General features: G+C 48.4%; 2 protein-coding genes across 4 annotated transcripts in view; both read right to left on the bottom strand.

Annotated features, from left to right (window-relative positions):
• Nucleotides 1–9,287, bottom strand: part of Cass4 (Cas scaffold protein family member 4) — a 32,810-nt gene extending 23,523 nt beyond the window's left edge. Inside the window, exon 1 of the mRNA XM_042699296.1 lies at nt 9,261–9,287. The gene's annotated coding sequence lies outside the window, so the exon portion shown is untranslated. The remainder of the gene's footprint in view (nt 1–9,260) is intronic.
• A 6,949-nt stretch (nt 9,288–16,236) lies between these two features.
• Nucleotides 16,237–26,509, bottom strand: Cstf1 (cleavage stimulation factor subunit 1). Of its 3 annotated transcripts, XM_042699222.1 has the most exons (7): nt 26,152–26,509; nt 24,358–24,434; nt 24,066–24,256; nt 22,109–22,386; nt 21,788–21,985; nt 20,425–20,815; nt 16,237–17,010 (listed from the first exon to the last, which is right to left on the bottom strand). In XM_042699222.1, exons 2-7 carry the CDS (start codon nt 24,399–24,401, stop codon nt 16,751–16,753), a joined length of 1,362 nt encoding a protein of 453 aa, XP_042555156.1. In that variant the 5' UTR covers nt 24,402–24,434; nt 26,152–26,509; the 3' UTR covers nt 16,237–16,750. The 3 variants fall into 3 exon arrangements, with proteins under 3 accessions (XP_042555156.1, XP_042555158.1, XP_042555157.1); XM_042699224.1 differs by lacking the exon at nt 24,358–24,434 and having other exon boundaries at nt 24,066–24,259; XM_042699223.1 differs by lacking the exon at nt 24,358–24,434.
• Nucleotides 26,510–26,598: the final 89 nt, after the last annotated feature.

Genomic DNA, 26,598 nt, shown 5'->3' with positions numbered 1-26,598 from the left:
CATTTTCAATTGTTTCCTTAGGATCTGCCAGGCTAATGGAGACCCAGCGAGACAGACTGATTATGGACAGACAGACTGACAGATGGACAGGGTAATAAAGCTTCCTCCCTCCTGCTTTGCTTCAGCCCTCTGTCTCTACTCAGCAGCAATGATGAGGACTTTTAAATGAGGTGACACGTAAGAATAAATGAGGTGATGGGCAGGAGATCTCTCGCAACTTCCCAGGCTGAAAGCCGGGGGAGGGGGGGTTGCTGTTTTTCTTGGAACTTTTTTTTCAAAAAGCTTTATAAAGTAGCTGAAAGAGAAATATTGAAGGGAAACTGCTGGTGTGTGTGTGTGTGTGTGTGTGTGTGTGTGTGTGTGTGTGTGTGTGTGTGTGTGTGTGTGTATGTGTGTGTGTGTGTGTGTATAATATCAATTTGCCAATCTGACCGTATAAATGGGAAACTAATCTAGTTTCTGCTTCAGTTTCCTTTTTTGGAACAAGTTGAAAAATCTTGAATTCATGGCTCCCTGTCCAGAAAATGCCTGAAGTTGTTTATCTGAAAATATGATATTCAAACTCCCTTTGCCCAATTATGCCCAAGTGTAAAGTAATACTAAGCTTTCAAAATGAGTAGAATGAAGCCACGTGCTGGGAGTTCATGCCTATAATCCTAGCTACAGGGGCTGAGACCTGAGGATGGTGGGCAGAAAAGTCTGTGAGACACTTTATCTCCAATTAACCAACAAAAAGCTGGAAATGGAGCTGTGGCTCAAGTGGTAGAGTGCCAGCCTTGACTGAAAAAGGTATGAGAGAATATGAGGCCTTGAGTGCAGGCCCTAGTAGTGGGGACACACACACACACACACACACACACACACACACACACACACACACACACACACACACACACACACACACACACACACACACACACACACACTCTGTAGGTTCTTTTTATGTTGTTGTTTCAAATCCCAGCACATGAAACCACTTCCGTTTCTAGTGACACAGTGGTGGTTGGTTAGTGACTTCCTTAAGGCCCAGGAGACAATTGGAAATGACAACTTGGGGACTCCTGGAACAGCAAAGGCGGGCGGAGTCCCAGGCCAGTAGTCCCAGGAAGGCATCAGGAGGGGGGGCAGGTGTGCACAATCACCTTCCTCTCCTTCCCTTAAAGCAATACTCTCCAGGCCTGGCAAATGCCGATGGGAATCCGCTCCCTCTGCCCCGCCCCCTCCACCCCACCCCCCCCCCCCGCCCCGCTTCCTCCCCCCCCCACCGCCCTGTCTTGATTTGTGTGGCTCAGATGGGAGATCTGGACTCTGCAAAGCCAGTGCCTATGGGGCTGAAACCCACAGCCAGGGGTTGGTGATGGTGATGGCCCCCTTGGCCTCCTCTCCTTCTTCTGGATACAAAACAAACCGCACCATGATTGATCCAGAGAATCTAGTCAAAGATGTGACTAGACCTGGCAGACTCAGCAATGGCAGGGATGGGGCAATAAAGGAAAGCTTACATAACAGGGTGAACCAGGAGGCCGCGGCTCAGGAGGCGCAGCCTAACTACTCAGGAGGCTGAGGTCTGAGGATCACAGTTCAAAGCCATCCTGGACAGAAAAGTCCATGACTTATTAGCCACCAAAAAGCTGGAAGTAGAGCTGTGGTTCAAGTAGCACAGAACCAGCCTTGAGCAAAAAAAGTGTAGGCTCTGAGTTCAAGTCTCAGGATGGGCACAAATTCAATAAATACATAGTAGACAGCCTGTACTGTGAATACACAGCTTTTATTGGTTTCTCTGTGGCAACACTAAGCCCTGGGCCTCCCACGTTTTATTCTTCCTGGTGTTTGAACTGGGAAAGCCACATGTGGCAGGGACTTCTGTGGGTAGATTAGGTAGTGTCTGTCAGCCAGGCTGTGAGGCAGAGGCTGTGGTCAGAAAGAAATTCCTGGGCCATGGTACCGGTGGAACATTTCCCTCCCGATGTCTGAACGCTGTGGGTTCCAGGAGAGCTGGGTTTTTCCTGATCTACCTGCTTCATTGCATGCTCTGTTCATGGGAGCCTTGTGGAGACCCACGCCAGAGCTCCATGGAGCCCACAGCTGCAGGCCACACATCTGCTGACAAAGTTCCCTGGGAACCTGGCACCAGGCTCTCTTCATCTGAGCCCAGGGATGAAATGAAGCCACAACGTAATAAGTTGATTTTCTTAGATACCGCCCCCAAAGGGCACAGGTCAGACCAGTGTACCTTCTGTAGAGATACTTGTGGATTTATCCCTTCTTGCTAGCTGTGCCCGAGTTATTAAGGTATTTGGTACTTGTAATCCTAGCTACTCAGGAGGCTCGGATCTGAGGGTCATAGTTCGAAGCTAACCTAGGCAGGAAAGTCCAAGAGACTCTTATTCCAATTAACCACCCAGAGGCCAGAAATGGAGCTGTGGCTCAACTGACAGCCTTGAGCACAGAAGCTCAAGGACAGCGCCCAGGCCCTGAGGGACAGTGCCCAGGCCCCGAGTTCACACTCCATGACTGGCATTGAAGAAAACAAGGCATTTGGTTTGAGAAACTGAGGACTTGGGAGGTATCCTGGGTCAAGGTAAATGGAAGAAGGTTCTGCCCCCACTTTTTTTTGCGGGGGGGGGGAGGGAGGAGGTCAGTCGTGGGGCTTGAACTCTGGGCCTGAGTGCTGTCCCTGAGCTCTTCAGCTCAAGGCTAGCGCTCTACCTCTTGAGCCACAGCACCACTTCCTGTTTTCTGGTGGATTATTGAGATAAGAGTCTCAGGGGCTTTCCTGCCCAGGCTGGCTTCGAACCGTGATCCTCAGATCTCAGCCTCCTGAGTAGCTAGGATTCCAGGTGTGAAGAGCAGCGCCTGGCGTCTGCCCCGCTTATAATAGACCCCAGACAGGGAGGACAAGTGACTGAGGGCGGCTCAGGGCCCTGCTTCACCTCCAAGGCGGGAGCTTCACCTACGGCTGGCCCGACTTCCTTCTGCCTGCCTCTTAGTCATACAAGCCATGGGAGGGGGGTTTACCATGGAAATAACATGGAAGTGCTTTTCCTTTCTCTTTTCTTTCTTTGAAAGGAAAAGGGGAAGGGAAGCCTGGAGAAAAGAAAATACGTATTGTTACTTGACTGCTTCTAAAGACTTAGGCAACTCTAATTAGGAGAAAACTGGCCAAAGGCTGTGATGACCAAACGTTGTCTACCAACTGCACGTTTCCTCTCACAACCAAGTATTGCTGGTAAACTATTAACACAAAACAGAGGAGGGGGTAACAAGTTAGACAAGAAATGCAATCACTACCTTACGTATGTGACTGTAACCCCTCTGTACATCGCCTTGACAATAAAATTGAAACTATTAAATGAAACAACCTTGCCACACACAAGCCAGGCCCTGTGGTCTGTGTCTGTAAACCCAGCTATTTGGAAGGCCGAGGCAGGAGGATTGTAAGTTTGAGGCCAGTCTGGGCAACATAACAAGACTCCATCTCAAAAAACATAAAACCTTCTCCTGAAGAAATAGTATTTATGAATACCAGAAAGACACCTGCACATCCAGATTCACTGCTGCACTATTCATAATAGCCAAGCTATGGAATCAGCCCAGATGCCCTGCAATGGATGAATGGGTGAAGAAGATGTTAAACATAACGGAATTGTTCTCATCCATCAGGAAGAATAAGATTATGTCATTTGTAGGGAAACGGATGGACCTGGGAAAACAAGTATGTAAGTGAAGTAAGTCAGGATCAGAGAGACAAAGGGTGCATGTTTTTCTTATATCTGGAAGTTAGATCTAAATTAGAAACATGTGAAAATACATACAAGGTATGTGCACAGACAAGCTGACTAAGGATGGTATGTGCAAGGGTAGATTCCAAGGTGTAACTCCAACAAGATGAGTTATAAGGAAGCAGAGGCATGTTTTGTCAGATGGTGGTGAGGTCACAGAAATGGAGAAAGAAGCGCAGGTGAATGAAGTTATTACATTCAATGTACATATGTGAAATTGGACCAAATAACCTTGAGGGGATGGGTGAGGTTGGGAGGGATGGGGGAGAAGAATGGGAGGGTGACATCGATCCAGTTGCATTGCATTCACAACCTGACATGCTGAATTGACACCCCTTTGTACAACTACGTAATGATAGTAAAAGTAAGTGAAAGAAATATGATCTATGAAATGATAGATTTAATGATCTAGTTCTAGTTCTTTCTAATAAGCATCAAGCTACATAAGCTAAATATGTAATATATAACTGACATATATAATTTATACACACACATACATACATGTGTATGAAGTTTCATGTGAGTGCCACACCCAAGGCCATCTGGTATAGCAGAGGTCAGGTCTGTTTGATCAACAAAGAATTCAAGGCTGGTTCAAGCCAGTTAATGTATCACCAAAAGGTGAGTGAGGCTGGGGCTTAGTCCTGAATTCTCTGTTTTTTGTCCCCCCTCCCCCCTCTGGGTTGTAGAGAGATGTGGCAGACAAAGCATTGGTATAATTCAAGTGTTTCTCCTCTTTCTTCTGTTGGTGTGAATTTCATTAGATTTATTAGTTCTATTGTCAATAAGAGGCCATAGATCAACCTACCCTAGTCTTTGATTTTCCTCTTGGTTCAGAGGAGGCTACAAGATGGCTCACGCTACTGCTCTGTTATACCAGAGGGGCTGCTAGTCCCCTCTCCTCAGGAAGGGAGTGCCCCGAAATATCTGCTATCAGTTACTGATTCTGGTATTTATTCCTCTTGAGTTGGTGCTTGTTTAAATGCTGAACTCAAAGCAAATATTCCACAAAGCGCTTTTCTCTTGTTATACAGGAGGCAACTGTCTCCCAGGGAGAGGGAGCCTACTGCGCTCTTTCCTTCCTTGACTTCCTTCAAAAGACCAGCAGCCTGGCCGACAAGAACAGGTACAAAACCACCAGCAGGCTGCTCTCCATCCCAAGGGGAGGCAGGACTTCAGGGAAGACAAACAAGACTTTACTTATGCACAGACATTCTTCTGGGAATAATTCCACCCCCACCCTACCCATCCCAGGGTGGCACTCTGGCCTCTTGGTGTCACTCAAGACACCTCTCCCCTGTAAGCAAATAGTTCATGTCCACTCATGGTGGGAGCCTGTCCCCCCAAAAGTCAGTTCCCCTTTGTGCAAGTCATGTTGGAGAGTAATCTCCCTTAGCGACATCGTTCTCACCGGCCTCCACCTTCTTCCTTTTCTAAATTACTTCCCCTCCAGTCTCTTGTCATTTCCTGCCTTAGTCACCCGAATTCCAAAACGGCGATGGCATGTTGCATTATCAAGCGGACCCTGCGGTTGGAAGTTGCTTATTGGGATAGAAGGGGCATTCTCTCGAGCCCTCCCCTCTCCCCATGTTTAAAGCGTGCTCCAGAGGAAATAAAACGCTCAGAGAATAAAGGCTATCAGGCAGGGAATGGTGATTGTGCAATGATGAGTTGTTAGATATTGAGGAAGAAGCCAGGCATTTTTCTGTGGCATTTAGAATAGTGCTGAGCACGGAGAAGGCACTTGGTGTTTGTTGAATGAGTAAGAGTACATGGTAGCTGGATACCCAGATAGGTGCTCATGTCTGTAATCCTAACTGCTCAGGATTCTGAGGTCCAGAGGATTGTGGCTCAAAGCCAATCTGGGAAGAAATGTCTGTGCACCTTCATCTCCAATTAACGGATGAAAAGCCAGGATGGAGGTATGGCTCAAGTGGTAGAGCGCCAGCCCGGAGAGCAAGCTCAGAAAGCATGAGATCCAGAGTTCAAATCCCACTACTGGCACAGAGGAGTGCATTGTCTTCTCACACAGGACCTAGCATGCCCAGTTAAACTAAAGCTACGTAGGCTTTTGTTTACTCTTCCTTCTGTTTAGACTCCAACCGTCTTAAACACCAAAAGGGCTTTTTTTTTCATGATGCAGAGTGAATTCTGCCCTTGCTTCTCTCTAGCATGCCCTCTCCCACTAAGCAGTCTGTGCTTAGCATCCTGCTATCAACTGTCCTGAGTGTTCTGGTTTACGAGAACCGATGATTTCCTCTGCAAAGTACTACACAGCCTTCCCCGCAGGCTGGGCAGTGTGGTCCGGCCTACCATTCCTTCCCCTCATTGACTCTGCTCCCGTCACCCCAGCCTTTTGAAGAACTCAATCCCACCACAGGGCCTTTGCACTTGTCTCTTCCTCTGCCTGGAAAGTTCTTCCAGCCATCGCATCTCGAGAGTGGCCTGATGTGTCCATCACCTGTTTTGTTCTCTTTATGTCAAGCGTATCACCATGTCTGTGCATCTGCTTGCTGTCTGTCATTCTGTCTCCTCTGCAGTGTCAGCTCTGTCTTTGTCACCCTGAGTCCCCAGTTCACCTTGTGAACTCTGTTGGGTGAGAGGCTGAACAATGGGTTGGTTGTATTTTCAAACTGTGTGCTGTCTTTGGGCTGTTTTGCCTTTTAAGAAAGAGAGATTATTTTTTTGGTCCTGGGTCTTGAACTCAGGACCCAAGCCCTGTCCATGAGCTTTTTTTGCTCAAGGCTATCACTTGAGCCACAGTACCATTTCTAGCTTTTTCTGAATAGTTAATCAAAGGTAAGAGTTTCACAGACTTTCCTTCCCTGAGCTGGCTTTGAACCATGATCTTCAGATCTCAGCTTCCTGCCTAGCTAGATTATAGCTGTGAACCACTAGCACCTAGCAAGAGAGAACTTCGAGAAGTTGTTGGCAAGTGGGAAAGAGGAGAGAGGCCACCAGGTGTTGACCTTGACTTGGATCACAATGGCTGAGCTCTGAAGCACCCGCTGACCATGGGAGGAGGAGCCAGATCGCAGGTGGAGTGCAGGTCGGGTGGGATCAAGTGGGGCTAGAGAGCTGGGACTAGCTGACCTTGGGTCCCAGAACCCCCACAGCCAGGAAGCTGCATCCTGTGCTTGTGGTGATGCTGGGTTGTAAGAGCTCGACTTTCCCTCCATGGGACCTCCACATCCTCCCACCAGGCATTTAATGAGCTCCTACTGAGTGTACACACTGCTGTAGGCAGCAGGCACAGTGCTGGAGAAGCCAGCCCCGGTCGCCAGCGTGGAGCCTGAGCCCACAGGTGATGGCCACGGACAGACCAGCGTGAGACAGTGGTGAGTTTGCCCAGTGGAGAACACACGGGGCAGACTGGGCTGGGAAGGTGAGAGTGAAGACAGGGCTCAGCGGGGGACCGGGAGGGAGCCCAGGCTCCAGAGCCCCTGAGGAAGCCCGATGGGGCCTGGCTTTCTGCGTGGGTCCCATCTGTCCTCTTCACCAGCCAGCCAGTTTGCCACATCCTGATTACACCTCGGGGCATATGGAGGTCCCCACTGCACCCCAAGTTGCTCCCCACTCCCAACTGAGGCCTCAGTAAGGACTCTCACCCAGAGATCTGAAGTGAGTAGCCACGGCCAGCCAGTGGCCATGCTGTCACCTTTACGCCAGCCTGGACAATGTCGGTGTTTTCTGGTCTAATTCTGTATCTGAACCTCCTGAAGTGAGACCGGAGTCACGCATTCTGACAGAGCTGAGATGGGGACACTAAATGCTAGACTCTTGATGCTCAGTGTCTAGACTCGGTGTCTAAATGCTAGACTCTCGATGCTCAGTGTCTAGACTCGGTGTCTAAATGCTAGACTCTCGATGCTCAGTGTCTAGACTCGGTGTCTAAATGCTAGACTCTCGATGCTCAGGGTCTAGACTCGGTATCTAAATGCTAGACTCTCGATGCTCAGGGTCTAGCATTTTGGTGAGATGCCTCTTTCCATTTAACCTTTGTTTTTAAACCAGCAAAGTTCGTGCCCAGCTTTAAATTTACACTCAGCGATGGCCTAAGTAGCACGAAGTGCCAGGCGTTGACAGGTCCAGAAGCAAGAGACACGGAAATTCCACAAGTTTCCCGTTTCCCACTTTCCAAATTGTGGACAAAGCTCTCAGGTAGCCTGGATGTTTTCACGTAATGGACGGGAGCTCGTAGCATGGGTTACTCAGCTGTCAATTGTACCCCGACAAGAATGATCACTATGGCAACAGTAAACAATCCACTGAGTTCTTGTAAACAGCCCTCCACTTGTCATGGTTTCATTTCTATTTTTATTTTCCTGTTCTACTTAAAATTTCTTTTTTTTTTGTCGGTTGTGGGGCTTGAACTCTGGGCCTGGGCACTGTCCCTCAGCTCTTCAGCTCAAGGCGAGCGCTCTACCACTTGAGCTACAGCGCCACTTCCAGTTTTCTGGTGGTTTATTGGAGATAGGAGTCTCACGGTCTCTCCTGCCCAGGCTGGCTTTGAACTGCGATCCTCAGATCTCAGCCTCCTGAGTAGCTAGGATTACAGGCATGAGCCACCAGCGCCCGGCTCTACTTAAAATTTCTAAGTGAGGCAGGATAAAGGAGCTTCAACGTTGAGCCTCACCTAACTTGGATATAAGGACCCTTGGGATGGGAAGGTAGCCACATTGCCTGGCTTCTTTCTATTGCTTCTTCCCTTCCCTCCCTTCCTTCCTCTCCCTTCCTCCCTCCCTCCCTCCCTCCCTCCCTCCCTCCCTTCCTTCCTTCCTTCCTTCCCTCCTTTTTCTTTGTGCCAGTTCTGGGCCTTGAACCGAGGGCCTGGGCACTGTCCCTGAACTTTTTTTCCCCAAGGCTAGTGCTCTGCCCCTTGAGCCACAGCTCCACTTTTGGCTTTTGGGTGGTTCATTAGAGATAAGAGGTTCACCAACTTTCCTTCCTAGGCTGGCTTTTAACCTCACCTTTCAGGTGTCACTCTCCTGAGTAGCTAGGATTATAGGCATGAACCACTGGCACCTAGCTCCATGCTGCTTTTCGAAGTAGATCCTATTCTTTGGTCTCTGGCACAGATGGGTAGTGTGAAGGAGCGTTCGGCTTTCCTCCAACACAAGACAAGGTAAGACAGCACAAGGACGCCCTCACTGGCCTCAGAGGGAGGTAGAGAGATCAACAGAATCAGCTAGGTTATCTGAGCCACACTGAGTGCCTTCAGGGTCCAGGAGAAGAGGTGGGGGGGGGGGCAGGACAGATCCACATCTGGCTTCAGGAGCTGGACAGAGACTACACACCCAAAGCAATTGTGCGGCCGATCATCCAGCTGATCACTGTCCTATCCAGCCAACTGGTAAAGTGCTTTGCAGCACAGATATTTACCATCTCCAACCTCTCAGAATCCATTCTTCGCCTTCCTTGGAAAACCCAGAACCAGAGCCAGTCAAATCCTCACCCCACGCACAGCCGGTTGCTCACCTTGGGCAGGCCATCCCTGAGGCCAGATCCCCGCATGCTCCTGGTGGGAAATGGCTCCTTCCAGCTACCTGACTCCTTCTCCAGCTCCAGAGACAGAATGGCCAAGTCACCGCACGCTCTAGCGGCTTCTCAGAAGCTGGGACCAGGCAGTGATCTGACAGCGCATAGGAACCTGTCAAGAGCCTTCTCCCAGGAGGCAAACTTTCTGGAAAGCATGGTAAAAGTAAAATGACAGGGTGAGAGGAGGGGAAACAGAGATATAGGCCACACTCACTCCATGCCTGACGTAGTGCTAGTCTGTAAGCAGAGACTGCCACTCATTTGCTAGGAGAAACCACAAAAGGAAATAAAAAAAACAAAACCACCCTCTTCTGCTTTGAAGCACAAGTTCCTGCTTTGAACAGCCCAGTTCAGGGGCATAGAACATTCTTGTCTCTTGAACCACTGCCAACTCCTTTCCATGATGAGGCCAACTGGCCCAATTTCTGATGGCGGTCAGCGTTTCTTCCTTCCCGCTTCCTGGGATCTGCCTCTGTCGCACAGGGAGCCAGGCCCTGAACACACTGAACCAGGCATACTTGTTATGGCTGGAATCCAACAACCCACCCATCATCGCCTGTCCTTGAAGTTACCACACTAGCTCACAGTGCTTCCTGACTTGCCAGGTCTAGAATGTTCTTTCAATCCACCACTATCATACAGACATAGTAGGGCAGATGTTGTGCATTTTTATGTCTGGTAGCTCCATCTCTTCGCACTCTCCTCTCACCATTATATACATTTACCTTTTTTTTTAATCCACAGGGCCTGAACTCTGGGCCTGGGCGCTGTCCCTCAGCTCTTCAGCTCAAGGCTAGTGCTCTACCACTTGAGCACAGTGCCACTTCCAGCTTTTTCTGTTTATGTGGTGCTGAGGAATCGAACTCAGGGCCTCATGCATGCAAGGCAAGCACTCTACCACTGAGCCACCTTCCCAGCCCTACAGTTACTTCTTGACTTCTGGTTTTCCTGTGTGACTGGGCCCTGCATTGGAGCATCTGAATGCATTTACCATGTGAAATAGTTCATTGCTGGCCCAGGCACTCCATACCTTAAAATGCTCCCTTTGTTTAAACTTAACTTTGAGGGTTATCACTGTTGGGTGGATGGTAGTGGGGGTGCTGACTCCACAGAACGTACAGAGTCATTTAGGGAAGGCAAGGCATGGAAATGCAGAGGTGAATGAGTGTGGAGGTGAAGCTTCTTCTATTACAGCGTGAACAAGCATGAGCCGGGAAAAGGGGTGAAAATGAACATGTTCCTCGTGAGGAAAACCAGCAGCTATGGATGGAAGCGCAGTGAATTATGAAGCGCTGCTTTGACTGACAGCTGAGCCCCCAAATTCTTTAGGATTTGAGATTTCACTCCAACAGCATGGCTGCAAGGCACACAGTGGGTACCCCCAGGCTGACAAATGCGGTGTTTGAGCCCCAAGTCTGGTGTTGGGGTTTTCTGAGGGGTCTTCCTTCATGTGCTACAGTCCTGTGCAGGCAGTGGGGAGATGGAGCACCCCATGAGGGAGGAGGGGGAAGGGAGAGATTAGAACAGGGAAAGGAGGGAGCTCTGGGGCCAGGGAAACCTTTCCCTCCCGCTAACCCCACCACACACAAAAGATCCCCCAAACAAACCTGTCTCTTGTTCTAAAGAGCTGAAAGTACTCAGCCAGGTGCCAGTAGCTCAGGCCTGTAAGCCTAGCTTCTTAGGAGGCTGAGATCTGAGGGTTGCAGTTCAAAGCCAGCCCAAGCTGGCTTATCTCCAACTCACCACCAAAAAATGGGACTGTGGCTCAAGTAGTAGAATGCCAGCCCTGAATAAAAAAGCTAAGGGACAGTGCCCAGCCCCAGTACCAGCGTACACACACATGCACTTTGTAATGAATAACACTGATCCAGAACCTGGCGTGTGGGGGCCACTGATACCTCCTCAGCATTGTGCACGGTGCTCAACACGGTCCTCTCAACGTGCTGAATACCTTCTGGTTCTAGATTAGATAACGACCAGGAGGATGCGATCCCAATAGTCGCTATACTGCACAAGTGTTACAGCAATGCTGCCTGGCTACACGTCCTGTTTCTGCGCCCTCAGCACCCCCTTTCTCTTGTGGTTGAAGTTCTTTTAGCACCTGGAGAAGCTGCTAAACCAGAGTGGGTTGAAGGTGGCACTGGGCTGTGCACGTAGCCCAGGCAGGGAAGTGAGGGCCAGCCAGCACTCCCAGCCCGGATTATCTTGGCAACAGGGGAGAAAGGGTCTTGTGTCCTCTGAGGTACTCCAAGGAAGAGGGCGGGTGACAGGCCAGGCTCTCTTGGTGGACAGCTCTGCCTCCATGGGTCTACCAGGAAATGACCCCCCTCCCCCTCCACAGGCTGGGCTGAGAAAAAGAACTGGAGAGCATCAGGACCAGACAGGGCCTGAAGACCAACCTCTAAGCGTCTACAGTGCCAGGTTCAGATCTAACCTCGTGCCACACTGCCTCCTGTAACCCCAGGGCAGCCTTACAAGCCAGCTATTGACAAGGAGCTGGGAGGGGATGTTTATTTGGCCACATCTACTTTCTTTGATGAATAAAACTCCAAAGGGAAGAAAAAGACACAGAATATGAAGAAGAAATACAGGGGGTGGCTCTTGCTTAGATACTACATCAGAACAAACTAATCACCCATATGGGAATCCAAACATTGAATGGGTATGTGACCGTGTTAACGAATATCTCTGAGGAGTTCAGTCCCAGGTGTTCCCCAAGCAGGCCCCAAGCAACTCAGTCTAAGCTGCCAATCTAATCCGTAATTAACCTTAGTGTTTGCAGGTATAATGATGTTATGATTGAGTCCTTAAAAGCCCCTGCCTTTCTGATACATATACTGAAACATTTATAGATAAAATACAGCTGACTTCTAGCAAAGACACGCAGCAGAGAGGCTCAGGCAGATCAAGGCTGGTCACAATGGAGGCTGGAGAGCCTGTGATGGGAGCACTGGGCTTCATGGTACTATAGACATGTTTCTTTTTCTTTTTTGTGTGCTGGTCCTGGGCCTTGAACTCAGGGCCTGGAGGCTGTCCCTGAACTCTTTTACTCAAGGCTAGTGCTCTACCATTTGAGTCACAGCTCCACTTCAGTTTTTTTTGAGGGTAGTTAATTGGAGACAAGTCTTACCAATTTTCCTTCCAGGGGCTAGCTTTAAGCTATGATCTGCAGATCTCAGCTTCTTTGGGTAGCTAGGACTAGAGATGTAAACCATGGGTACTTGAGTCTAATTCAAGTGCCATAAAACTCACCCTTTAAAAGTGTACACTTCAGTGTAACTATCATCACAATCTAATTTCAAAGCACTTTCATTATACCCAATAGAAACCCCTCAGCAGTCACCCCTCTTTCCCCTCCCCAGGTCTCAGCAGCCACTGTCTGTTGTATTATTGACTTCTACACACATTTGAAATGATCTATAATAAAAAAGTTAAATGGAATCCAGGTGTGATGGCGTACTTTGAGAGGTGGAGGGAGGAGGATGGAGTTCAAGGCTGGCCTGGTCTACATAGTAAGACTTAAAATTTTTAAAGGGGCAGGGAATGTGGCTTAGTGGTATTATGCTTGCCTAACATGCATGAAGCCTTGGGTTCGATTCCTCAGTACCACATAAGCAGAAGAAGCTGCAAGTGGTGCTGTGGTTCAAGTGGTAGAGTGCTAGCCTTGGGCAAAAGCTCAGGGACAGTGCCCAGGCCCAGAATTCAAGCCCTAGGACTGGTAAAAAAAAAAAAAAAAATTGTAAGGAAGGACAAATCTGCTCAAGATCAGAGTGAAGCCACATGGCTAGACTTCAGTCTGAGAGAGGCAAATCTGCTCAAGATCCGAGTGAAGACACATAGCTAGATTTCAGTCTGAGAGGCGCCATGCTCACTCAAGTTCAGATGGTTCCCATCACCTCGGCAAGCTTGTCAGTGACTTTCCTTAACAAGGTAGGGCTGGCCCTCAAATATACCATAGATTCTGGCGCTCTAATTTATGATGTTTCTAGAGAGCTCAATCTAGGCTAGAAGAGGAAACTAAGACTCAAAGTGCTAGAACCGGGGCCTGAAATTAGTCTGACTCCCACACAGAAAGCTGGGATAGTATTTTGTGGTTTGAGACTGCTTTAAGACACCTTGACGAAATGCATTTGTCTTTCAGTGGACAAGTCTTACATGAACAGATATTGCAAGAGCAGAACATTCCAGGAAACTGGTCCTTTCGAAATGTCTGGCTGAAGGCAGTAACAGAGTCTGAGAACCAAATCAGGGAGGTCCTAGTGAGGATCTTAATGTTGGGGTGTGGGGGGGGGGACGGGGGGGTTTGCTCAGACAGCTCTTGGGACCCAATGTCTTCCTGAGCTTAGAGGCCGATCAGCTGAGCTCAGGAGGTGCAGGAAGGCGGGTGTGTCTCCTGCACACTTGTTGGGCTTCCCTGCAAAGCTCACGTATTGCTTCTGCTGCTTCTCATAGCAGGGGCTTCTTCATACCTATACTCGGCATTCATGCCACCCCTGTCCACCGCCCCTCACCCCCCCAAGTACCATCTGGGAAGATGACTGAGGGGTTCAGGTGTGTTCTTCCTCAGGGAATTTGTGTTGGTTTCTCGAAGTCACTTGGGCCACTATTGATTGCCGACGGCTTTTAAATTTCGACTTGACATTCCCTAAGCAGTTTAGATTATGAGTTGTTGGGGGACAGCCTATGAGCTTCTGTCCTCTACGCCACCTTCCACCCCCTCCCCAATACGGGGGGGGGGGGACTTGAGACTTCTAGGCTTTCTGGGTCTTGACCAAACCCTCCAGCCCCCACAAGAGCTTTCTGCTCAAAAACCATTAGGCCACAAGGAGCGGACACCTGTCCTTGGGGTGGCTGTGGGCTCCAGCACTGTTAGCCCTCTGCATTTGTCCTCCTGTGCTTGCCTCTCAGGATTTCCCCGGCTTTCTAGTCAGGTGGATACTGAAAGGACTCTCAGAGGACCTGGTCTGCTAGGTCTGCTGTGTGTTCAGACAATGAAGCCTCCCGCTTCAGAGCAGGTGGCTTTTCCTGCTTCAAGCCAGTCTGTGTCGGGAAGAGCCAGGCCTTTAAGCAGAGGACACTGTATGCCAGAAGACATATGGTTTGCGGGAGCACACCAAGTCAGTGACAGAGCTGAGACGGCACCCTTCCCCCAACCCCCACGACACCTTGCCTAAAGAAACCCAGTGCAAGACAGAAGAGTTCGCTCTCAACGATCTAGAGAAACTGAATCATACACAAGCTGCTTAAATTCAGAGAGGAGAGCAGACACAGTAAGGCGATTGACAACTGTGACTTCTAGAACAGGCACAGGGGAAAGTGCGAAAAGCACTCATTGCATCTGTGCAAACACGGGAAAATTCACGTTCCAAAAAAAAAGGACTGACTTTAAATGGCCATTACATACAAAAGTTTATTTTAGCAATCACAGGTGTGAAGGTGTAAATCTCGTTCTGACTGGAGACTATCCATCACTGAATGCTGGCACCATTACTGTGGTGAGAACACCAAGTCCATACAGACACTCTTGGCATTTACACCAACTCAAAACATTATCACTTTTACAAGCAAAGAAGAAAGGAAATTGTTTCAAAAACACCGAAGTTCTTGATCCTGTCAGTTTAGTTCCTGATGCTACAGAACCACTCCAGAGACTGGCGCAAAAACCGGCACGATCAATGCAAAGACCCAGTGGAGCCACGGGCACGCAGGGCTGTCCCTTCAGTACGTGAGGCAGAGCGGAGAAACAGACATGGCAGATGGTGCGTTCACAGGCTAAAGGCAACAAGGAAGTCAGAAAAAGAAGTGGGGAGTTTTGCCTGATAATTTAGCTTTTTTAATATTATTATTAAGAACTGGTTACCCCTGTTCCTATTCAGTAGCAGTCTTTTAATCTAAAAATAGTACCTCCCAGCTGAGTGCCAGTGATCACATCTGTAATCCTAGCTACTCAAGAGACTGAGATGTGAGGAACATGGTTCCAAGCCAGCCCAGGCAGGAAAGTCCTTGAGACTTCTTCTACCTCCAAGTAACCACCAAAAAGCCAGAAGTGGAGCTGTCTCAAGTGGTAGAACGACAGTCGAGCAAAAAAAAAAAAAAAAGCTCAGGGACAGCAGCACACAGGCCCTGAGTTCAAGCCCCAGGATTGGGTGCACTCACGTGTACACACACACACACACAGCACCTCCAGATGGCCAAGTTCAAGTAGTGGGAAATCAGGATGCAAAATAAAACTAAATTCACACTCATCATGGATCAAAAACACAGCTCTCTGGAAGGCTGACCCAGAACCCTGGGCCTTAACACACGGAGAACATGTAAGGTCTTTACTGGCCAAGGGACAATGACTGAAGCAGAACTTTTAGGCAGGAAGTTCCTGTGACAGCAATTACTTTTATTTTGATCTATTTACTATAATTCCAGCTGTTCCCAGGTCCTACTTCTAGGTACTTCTACTGGCTCATGAGGTATTTGATTTTTGGAATAAATAGCAAGACATAGTAAGAGAAGAGTGTATGGTTCTCTCAGAGAGAGAACAGAATCCAGAGAAGTGCTGTCATCCTCGAAAAAATTTCAGGATAAAGAAACCTTGTATTGGATTGTTAATTGTCTTAATCTTCCAGGGCTGTAGCTCCTGTGGCCTCTGCAAGGAGACACTAACATGCTTAAGAGTATGGAAAAGAGAGTGGAGATTACTGACAAACAGAGCCAGCTAACAGAGCAAGCCCTCATAAAGACAAAACACAGGCTCCCATTTCTGTCTGAATCAGACTCATTTTTCATGATGGTTGCCATCAGATCATGAATCACTGTACTGGCTAGGCACTTTCTGAGGACCCGCACCCCAGCGCTGCAGGGGTGGGGTGAGGGTGGGAACAGACGCAGTCCTGCGGACCGGTGAACATAGAGAACACTAAAGTTGCAGATCTGAGCTTTATTGTCAGAAGGATGAGAGGTTCTCAAAGTGGTTCAACATGGCACAACACTCTAGGTCCTCACGCCGCAGCTACTCACCTGTCACAATGTATCTGGAAAGGAAATACAGAGAGGGGTCGCAGAATAGGCTTGGGGGTGGCCGAGAACCAAGCCGAAGTTCTCACGCTAGACTCACCTGAACCCTAGAAAGCACTTTAATACTCTCTCCTCGAAATGCGCAAGATCAATGAATCGGCAAGTCCTGCATTTACAAAACCAGTAAAAATCACACTGTAATCATCAGTGAGTGGAGAAATGCACAGATCTGGGTTTCCAACCTTTTCCACCATGATTCTACATCAAGGCCAAAAAAGATTCTTTTGTCCAAATCCCAGTAGGATGTACACCGTGGCACAGCACAAGCCACGGGTGGCATAGCTTCCTACTGGCACTGGTGGCAGGCCCCGGGAGGAGGGCGGAGTCCTCAGACATGAGCCCCATGGCCAGGTCTGCCTGGCTCAGTCGGTGGTGGACCTCCGGTACCAGAACCGGGCTCTGAAGTCGTCGCTGCAGGTCATGAAGCCCGGGTTGGTGGGTGAGTGCACGATGCAGCGCACGATGTTGTTGTGGCCCAGCGAGAGCAGGTTCCGGCGCTCGGCCGTCCTCGAGTCCCAGCAGCACAGGCTGATGGTCCTTTCATCCGGTAGCAGCACGTAGTCCTCCGTGTGGTTAAAGACGGCCTGTGTCCGGTGCACCTGCCTGCCGCTCAGGCCCGCGCCTGCAACAGAAACCAAGCCGTGAAGGGCCCGAGAATGAAGCCATCATCGCCACCCTCTGGATGTCCTGGTGGTGTTCTTACTCCCTGGGCTGAAAAAACAGCCTTTAAAAAAAAAAAAAAAAGAGAGAGCCAGGCCAGGTGCTGTTGGCTCACACCTATAATCAATCCTAACTACTCCGGAGGCTGTGTTCTGAGGAGCATGGTTTGAAGCTAACCTGGGCAGAAAAGTCCGTGAGACATCTCCAATAAATTATTCAGAAAAAGCTGGAAGTGGTGCTGTGGCCTAAGTGGTAGAGCACCAGCCTTGAACAAAAACTCTCAGGGATAGCACCCAGGCCCTGAGTTCGAGCTCCAGTACTGGCACCAAAACAAAAACAAAAACAAGAACCCAAACAAATTAAACAAATAAAATAGAGCTGGTGCTGCATCGTCTATCTTCTTTAGTAAAAACTGACTTTATATTGGTCACATTTTTTCATAGTTGCAAAGTATCTCATGTTTAGAAGAACCAAGACAGGGGCTGGGAAGTTGGCTCAGTGGTAGAGCGCTCGCCTTGCATGCCTGAGGCCCTGGATTCGATTCCTCAGCACCACATAAGCAAAAAGAAAAAAAGCCAGAAGTGGTGCTGTGGCTCAGGTGGTAGAGCGCTAGCCTTGAGCTGAAGAGCTGAGGGACAGCACCCAGGCCCAGAGTTCAGGCCCCACGACCGGACCCCCCCCCCCAAAAAAAAGAACCAAGACAGTTCTTTCACAGCTAGACATTTATTTCCAGCCAGGATGAACAGGGCTGGAAAAACATCCCATGTACAGATCTCTATTTCCTTAGGATTAAACTCCTAGCAACAGAATTACTGGTGCATGAAAATTTGCTTTCCAAAAGGAATCTTTATCCTCTCATGACTACGTAAAATACTCAATGGAAAGTGAGTAGCCCCGTTGTTGGGAGGACAGGACTGAATTGCTTTCTGGGGTGCAGAAGCCAAACGCTGGTTTGGTTCTGTCCCGTCTCTCTATTTCCTCTCCATCTGGGTGGGAAATGACCCCTGGCTGGGCTGCCCTTGCTATGGTGGTCGGTCACTCTTCCACTTCTCTGGGCACTAAACTCATTATCAGTGTCTGAAATCAGAGCAGAGGCCCCACGCTTCTCATGTGAGAAGGAATGAATACAGCTCAACGGATGGAAACAGAAGCTTTAGCTGAGGCAGAGGCCAGCTCGGCTCTAATTAGTGACGTCACCTTGGGCAAAACACATAATGTTCACAAACCTGTTCCTATGACATAAAGTATTCATGTATTTGGTAGTACTTGGGGTTTGACTAAGGGTCTTGATAATTTACCACTTGATTCATGACTCCAGCCCTTCTTGCTTAATGATAATGCCTGGCTTCTGTCTGGGCTGGCCTTAAGACTGTAATTCTTCTACCTTTACCTTTGCAAACCTGCGATTTCAGGCATGTGCTACTATATCTGGCCCCAGTGAGTCTTCATTTCTGTAACTGTTTTGGTACCAGGGGTTCAACTCAGGGCCAGCACTCAGGCTTGGCTGGTGCTCTACTGCTTGAGCCGGATTCTAGGTTAGCTCTCTACTGAGTCATCAGAAATGAAGCCTTGAGGACTTTTCTGCCTAGGCTGACTTTAACTGTGATTCTCCAGGTCTCAGCCTCCTTAGGAGGTAGGACTACAATGCGAGACTAGTATCCAGCAGGCATTTACTTTTTTTTTTTTTTGGTCATGGGGCTTCAACTCCGGGCCTACGCGCTGACCCTCAGCTTTCAGCTCAAGGCTAGCGCTCTACCACTTGAGCCACAGCACCACTTCCGGCTTTTTCTGCTTATGTGATGCTGAGGAATGGAACCCAGGGCCTCATGCATGCAAGGCAAGCGCTCTACCACTGAGCCACCTTCCCAGCCCCCAGATATATACTTCTAAAGGCTCTCTGCACAACAGATTTATTCAAGCTTCCTGATGGTCATTTACATTGTTCCTAACTTTCAACAGCTCCAAATGTTGAGTGTACTGCTCCCGAAAAAGAAAGGAATTTGCATACAAATCCCCTTTGGAACACCCAAACTGGCAGTTCTCCATTCAGTTACCACGTGCCACAAGGCATCGCCTGCATCCACTGCTCTTGGGTGAAGCACAGTGGGACATGTTTCCTCTGCTCCCACCAGCATCTTTTCTCTGCAGTCCACGTACAGTTCATTTCAAGAACTAGGACAAGAGTGGCTCTCTGCAGACTTGCAGGCTGTACTGGAGACACATCTAGGTAGGCGATGCTGCACCCTAGTGGCTCAGATGTCACCAGCACTGCTGTTCTACCTCCAGATAGTAGAGGTTCCCCCCCCCCCCCCGCCCCCACACCAAGTGTCTTGAGTTTTCTGAGCTATGGTGATCTTAGTGTACAACGCAAACATTGCTCACAAGAGAAAAACAGTAGAAGCTCCCTGGAGGTTTCTCACCAGACAACAGCCTTTGCTGCTATGGAAAAGAAGAGTAAGAAATACTTTAACAATACTTATTATCTCAACGGACTTGAATCCTTATGCCAAGTAATAGGAAAGCTGAACAGATTCACCACAAAAGGAGCTCCTTGGCACACATACTGCCGGAGAGACCAGCAGGAATTATTGAGAATTCGAGCTGTTCTGTCTGCTGAGCTCACTTCCAATCTGGGCTCAGGACACTGGTCTCAGGTGGGGACTTGGGGAAGACCCCTACCCCCTCTCACTGGAGAAGCCCCCACACATGCTATTATGGAGTTCCACTAACAGGCTTTCCTCTGCTTGGGTCCCCGTTGCTATGGGAAGAAGAGGACAAGTGCCTGTTCTACCAATGGACTGCCAAGTCTCAAGGTTCCCTGCATAGTCTCCAGACTGCATCTCTCTAGCTGAGACTGTACTGAGAGGAGTGGGGTTAAGAAACTATGATTTTATTCCCAGCTTTGCCTCTTACTAACTGCAACCTTAAGTAAATGGTTACTTTATTTTTTTGAGTATGGGGTGGATTCTGGGGCCTCTCATATGCTAGCAAAGTACTTTACACCAAGCTACCACCTCAGCCACGAGGCTGGACCTCTAGCTCTGAAAGAGGGATTAAGAACTGCCTTGGGCTGGGAAGGTGGCTCAGTGGTAGAGTGCTTGCCTTGCATGCATGAGGCCCTGGGTTTGATTCCTCAGCACCACATAAGCAAAAGGAGAAAAGCCGGAAGTGGCGCTGTGGCTCAAGTGGTAGAGCGCTAGCCTTGAGCTAAGGGACAGCGCCCAGGCCCAGAGTTCAGGCCCCACGACCGGACCCAAAAAAAAAAAAAGAACTGCCTTGCCCTGTGCATACATTTACTGTATTGCTCTGAAAGGGGGACTGAGGAGTTCTGGAAATGGTAAAATGCGATAGAAATGGCAATCAGTTTCTCACATACCCGTGTATCTGACCAGTGTTCGTCCTGTGGATATTTCCCAAAGCTTAGCCACAGAGTCTTTTCCACTTGAAAGAATGTATTTAGAATTTTTGGAAAAAATGGCAGAGCAGACTTCGGCACCATCGTGTGCTTTCTCAAAGGTGGTGATGCAGCGATTTGAAACTCCATCCCATAATTTGATACAGCCGTCCTTGCTGCCAGTTACATACATATTGGCACTGGGGTTATAATTAACGGAGCAAATGGCGTCGGTGTGCTGATCTTGAGGATTGCAAGAGACAAAGCATTGGAAGGTGTTGATATCATAAAGTCGAAGAGTAGGGTGCTGAGTTCCAACCAGTATAAAGTCTCCAGAAGGATGGAAAGAGATGGAGCGTAGCATTTCAGCTTCCTGAAATGACAGACATTAACCTGAGTGACCAATCCGCAGACAGTAAGATCCCAAGGCAGTGCAGAAAATACCAGACGAAAGAGTCCATTAAAGAACCCTTGAGTATCACACAGATATCAGAAGGAATAAAAGCCAAGCACTGGTGGCTTGGGCCTATGATCCTAGCTAGTCAGGAGGCTGAGACCTGAGGATCTTGGTTCGAGGTTATCCAGGCAGCAAAGTCCATCAGACTGCTTTCCAATTTAACCACCAAAAAGTCAGAAGTAGAGCTGTGGTTCAAATGTAAAGCAATAAAGATTGGGACAGTGCCCAGGTCCTGAGTTTAAGCACCGGAAGAACAAAACCACCAAACCCCAATGTAATAAAAGTACTTTCTGTCATATACAAAAGTATCTTTTTCTTTATAGCAAAGATTTTGAAAAACTGCATTTACTGGTTAAGTCTTCAAAAACTACAGAAGTGAGCTCCATTTGTAAATGCATACTGGGAGAATCCAGAATGGATTAGAAATCGACTAATGGATTATCAATCTATTGTTACCTACATTGATAATGCACTCTTGTAAATGTGAAGAGTCTCTTTAAGTTGCTCCCTGCGGCAAGCAGTGAGGAAAAAATTACATTTAATTACTGACAGCTGGAGGTCACTACTATTAGTAATCCTGTGGTTTTTCTTCCTGTATTGAGCTCTTGGTGAAGGCAGCAGTTTTGTGTATAATGGGATCTCAAGGAGTGGTGTGGACGTGAAGCAGTCCCAGTGAACTGCAGCCAAGCTCTAGCTGCTCAGCAGCTGTTCTGGCAGCCAGAGGTGGCCAGCACACACTTCTCATGCTGGTCCATGTGCCATCTGAATGGATTCTCCTTGCTCTATTTTTGTTTTATACAATGATCACTGAGACTACTTGAGAAAAAGTAGCATTTATGAAAAACAACAACAACAACAACAAAAAGCCCCCTTCCAAACATTTCTTACCTGAATGTACTTGAAGGCTCTTTTTGCCGATGGTTTGGAATAATCAAATAATTTGAGAGTATAATCTCTTGAGCCAGAGGCCAAGATCTGTTCTGTTGGGTGAAAAGCAAGACATGTGACTTCATCCACATGGTCATAGAGTGTCCGAATCACGGGGTGGTTTTCCATGTTCTGCTGTGCAGTCTCGTTCATCATGACCTAGGCCAACAAGAGGAGGAGACAAAGTATACTATCTTGAACTACAGTAAACCATCACTGGCCTATACCACACACACTCTCCACAATGAGCAACAGAATGCTATTATATTCTAGGCTTTTTACCTCTATTGGCATGGCACTTTTGGCCAACATTCTCTCTGTGTCAAGTATCTTTATGGAAGCATCAGCAGACCCAGTGGCTATCAGCTGCCCATCTCTACTGTAGGTTGCTACACGGCAGGGTCCTTTATGGGATGTGACGTAGCACGTCTCATACTCAGAAGCCTCTGGGGACATGGTCTGGACATCTGCATCGAATTCCAGGTCTATGCCTGTGCCAGGAGCAACCGTATCTGAACGACCAATTGCATACTGGACTGCTGTGTCGTCGTTTTCCATCCCTGAAAGAAATCAAAATCAAGAACATGAGGAAATAGCGTAAAGGCCAAAATGGAGATATTTACCAGTGTCAATCTGCAATTCCTTTGAGGTCTATCACACTTAAAATGGTACAAAACTATAGACTCTGCCCAGGCCACCCAGGGTTGATGGAAGGTTGGGCACACACAGCCTGAGTTACCACTTTAACTGCCACCAAAAAGCAGTTTACTCTTTATTATTTCCCCATTTTAAATATATATGTGTTTTGGAAGTACTGGGATTTGAACTCAGAGCCTTATGATTACTAGGCTGGTGTGATACTATTAAGCCACACCTCCAGCTCTAGTTCTCACTTATTTTTAGGATGGGATCTTGCTTCCTGCTTGGACCACCAGTATATACATAATATAGGCTTCCCATTGTTGCTGGGATGACAGGCAGGTGCTAGTGTGTTCAACTTCCCTCTGTTCACATGGAGTCTGTCTAGGCTGGCCTGGAACTGCAAATCTTCTCAATCTCAGCCCTCACATAGCTTAGGATGACAGGTATGAGAAGCTGTATCCAGCTGTGGGCTGAGTCTCTTGACCATTTTTGCCTAGGCTGACATTGAACCATGATCCTCATTCTCAGCCTCCCAAGTAGCTAGGATGGCAGGCATGAGCCACCAGCAACCGGCTCCAAATCTCAGTATTTTTAAGGTTGACTTCTGTTAGCAGCTCAGAAGTTCATTAATTCAGTAATATGCTTTAACGTTAGTGAAATGTTTGAAAAAATGGTTAAGTTGAAATAGATTAATATCATGCTTAATCTAAAAATACATCATGCTTTAAGTTAAAAAATAACCTGACATATAACACAAATAATAGTTACTAGCACTGGAAAAATTAGAACTATATAGAAGAAAAGAAATATGACCTTGAGTCTTATCACCCAGAGATAACTTTTTATCATTGTGGCACAAATCCTTCTGGCTCTCTTACCATTCATACAACTTAGTTTTCAAAAGGGACGCAGACCTGCTACTGCGCAGCAAGTTGTGACTGGCTTGGCCACGTCACACAGATTTTGTGTTCACATTATCATAGTTATGTTCAATTTTATGGGTATTTAAAATTTTTTAGCCAATTCCATATCGTGGGGCTTTTTTGTTTATACCTTTCAATTCCCTTGTGATAAATCATCACGATTCGCACCATCAAGTCAAAGGAAATCAACATGTTCAGTAATTCAGTATTTTATTGAATGGAAGGTAGGCACAAGGATACACCACTGAACAAGACAAGGACCTCACTTTATTACCAAGGTAGTCTTTTATTTTTGGTGAGGAAAGAGGGGTTTGGAGGGCAGGAAGATTAAGGATTTTAAGGAAACCCAAACAATAAAGGGACTCTTGGACAAGAATTGTTACAATTTAACAAAAAGCAAGAGAATTTAAGGGATTAGTCTGAGAGGTGAAGAGGAGTCTCAGGTAACAGATGAGCTGAGACTTGAAGGAAGTAGGCAATATAATGGCAGAGTGGTCCAGAAATGGGTAACACATTAGAACAGCTTAAAGTCTTTATTACCTGGACTTCATTTAATCCATCAGTAGCTAGAGTTGTACTTGTCACATATTACACAGTAAAACTACACAAGAATAATCTTGTGGACAGATCTAAAAGTTCTTTATGGGGTCCACACACTGACATTCACAAGATACCTAGTTTGATGAGGTGCAGGAGCTGCTCGGAGGGGGCACACACTGACTGAGGCTTGACTTCGTTGATGAGGCCATTGGCGATGCTGATGTAGCCATCGTAGAGTAGCTGGCTGATGATCAGCTTGTAGAGCTGCTGGCGGTCCTTCAGGCCCACTTTGGTTCTGTACATCTTGGAGAAAAGGACAACTTCCCTGGCAGCGGCAGAGAGAAAACAAGGAAGTGAAAAACAGTGAAAGGCAGAGGCACTAACTAGTAAATCTGAAGCAACACAGGTGTCTTTGGTTAGACTTACATTCCAGCTAGACTAGCTGCATCATCTTTGGTTAGTGACCTCATGTTCTTAGCCCAGGTTCTTTAGCTGTTAAATTTCTGGAGGTTAAACAACATGGTGTGTGTAAAGCACTGAGCTGAAATGATTCAAGTAGTGTCAGCGTGTTTATAGTAGAACCCCACATCAACTTTTCTTCTCTGCCAAACTATCCAGCTGCACAAGTTTTATTCTTTATTGTTAGCCCTGAATCTTACATTTCTTCTTTTAAACAAACACCAACTGGTGTTTGCAACAGACAAGACAGCTTGTCTTATTGTTATATGGCTGGCTCCTGTTTCCACCAGCTGAGCTGTATGTTTACCAGGGACTGTTAAGTTCATCAGTGAAACCTGTTTTCAAGCGACTGAACTTATTGTAATCATTCAACTTAGTCAATACGAATGCAAAAAGCTACTGTATTATGAAAACTCAACCGCTAAATACTTTGGAAAGGTTCAAAGTGAAGTTATGTTAAGAAAATGTACGAAGAGCTGGGAAAGTGGCTCAGTAGTAGAGTGCTTGCCTCGCACAAATGAGGCTCTGGGTTCGATTCCTCAGCACCACATAAGCAGAAAAAGCCAGAAGTGGCGCTGTGGCTCAAGTGGTAGAGTGCTAACCTTGAGTTGAGGGACAGCGCCAGGGCCCAGTGTTCAGGCCTCATGATTGACAAAAAAAAAAAAAGGTAGAAAAAAAGAAAATGTATGAAAAGGACCTAGCAAGCAGGACATGTTCAAACCCTAGCACTGTTACCTTACATCCAAGTGAGAAAGGGCCAAAATGACTATAGAGATGGTAAGAAAAGGACAACTCTGCAGAGACATGCACATGGATTTACTTGAGAATCCAAGTTCTCTTTCAGTCTAGTAAAGTGAAACAGAAAACTGGAGAGAATTTCTGGTTTATGCCCACAAGAATGCCAATGGGTGGACCTGGGTAGTTGGTTTGAGGATGATGATCAGGTATTATCCGTTCCCTAGCGCGCCCCCTTCCCTGTGGCACTTGAACTCAGGGCCTTGCATTTGGAAGGGTGTATTTGGCCAGATACTGGGCTACAGGTGTCAAGCGACAGAAATATAGAAAAGTGGCCTCACCGTGGGGTATCAATAACATCTATCATTTACCAAGCCCTCCCTATCTGCGCGAGGGCCTGCCCCGCACGTCCAGACCCTCACCTCGCGGCTACTGTATTCGAGTATTTAGAAACAAATGTACCATAAATCTACAAGAGAACAGATACTCAAGGAAGTTAGTTAGGCCACGGATTCGGGGTGAGGGTTAAGGGGGTCGCTAGGACCGCCTGCTCGGGCGCCGGGGGCCTAACCACCCTTCTGGGCGGTCCTCGCTCCCAGGGAGAGGCGGCAGGGTGGGATAGGGAGACTTTCAAAAGGGAAAAGCGGTCGATCTCCCGGCGCGACCCGCGGAACTTCCGCTCGGCGGGCGGGGGGGTGGTTTCTCCCCGGACTCGCCGGGAGGACAGCGGGGCACGAGGACGGGGCGCCCCCCGCCCGGGGCCGGTTACCCCGGGGCGGAGGGCCGGGCGGGCGCGCCTCGGTGCGCTCCTCCAGCACCCGGCCGCCGAGGCGGACGAGCCGGGCGGTGGCCTCGGAGGAGGAGGAGCGGGAGGAAGGGGCCGTGCAGGCCCCGCCGGGGGACCCCGACTCGGGGCACACGCCTCGCCACGCGCGACCCTGGACGGCCCAGGGCCTCGTGCGGCCCACCGCGGGTCCCAGCTGTCCCCCGCACCGCCCCTCCCCGATGCCCGGACCCCGTCCGTACCCTCTGATCGCGATCACTGGCTCCGGCTCTCCGGCTCTCTTCTAAAAAAATGGAGGCGCGAATCCCGCCCGATCGATGGCTCTGCGTGCACATTCACTGCGCACGCGCCCAGGCCGCGACGTCGAGTGCTGCGCTATCGACCGGTCCCGCTCGGTCTTGCCCTTCTCGCCATTTTACTTACTGGCACGTTCAAGACGTTCGCTCACCGACCCCCGGCTTTATCTCCTATGCAACAATCTTGAGTCCAATGGACTGTTATTTCAAGGACTAATGCCCACTCCTGGAGACCACGGCAGGCTCTAGAACCGCCATAGACCTGTCAGGCCGTTGGCTCCACCGCTTCCGGGCTCTTCGTTGTTAGTGCGCTTGCGCCACGGCACGCTCGTTGCGAACCAATCACAAAGCGGCTCCGCTGAAACTCCGGCCAATCAGCTTTCAGACCGGAGG

Source organism: Dipodomys spectabilis, unplaced genomic scaffold (assembly GCF_019054845.1).
Source record: "Dipodomys spectabilis isolate Male_0828 unplaced genomic scaffold, ASM1905484v1 ptg000240l, whole genome shotgun sequence".
NCBI lineage: Eukaryota > Metazoa > Chordata > Mammalia > Rodentia > Heteromyidae > Dipodomys > Dipodomys spectabilis.
The sequence above is the reverse complement of the archived record's forward strand: the minus strand, read 5'-3'. Positions and strand labels throughout refer to the sequence as shown.

Bases quoted from the DNA above. Each gene is read 5' to 3' on its own strand.
- Cstf1 (XM_042699222.1), bottom strand. From the start codon at position 24,401: ATGAGGTCACTAACCAAAGATGATGCAGCTAGTCTAGCTGGAAT. The intron at 22,387-24,065 runs GTATCTTGTGAA...GATTTCTTTCAG, and splicing joins CCTGCACCTCATCAAACTAG to GGATGGAAAACGACGACACA. The intron at 20,816-21,787 runs GTAAGAAATGTT...CTGTCATTTCAG, and splicing joins GAGCCTTCAAGTACATTCAG to GAAGCTGAAATGCTACGCTC.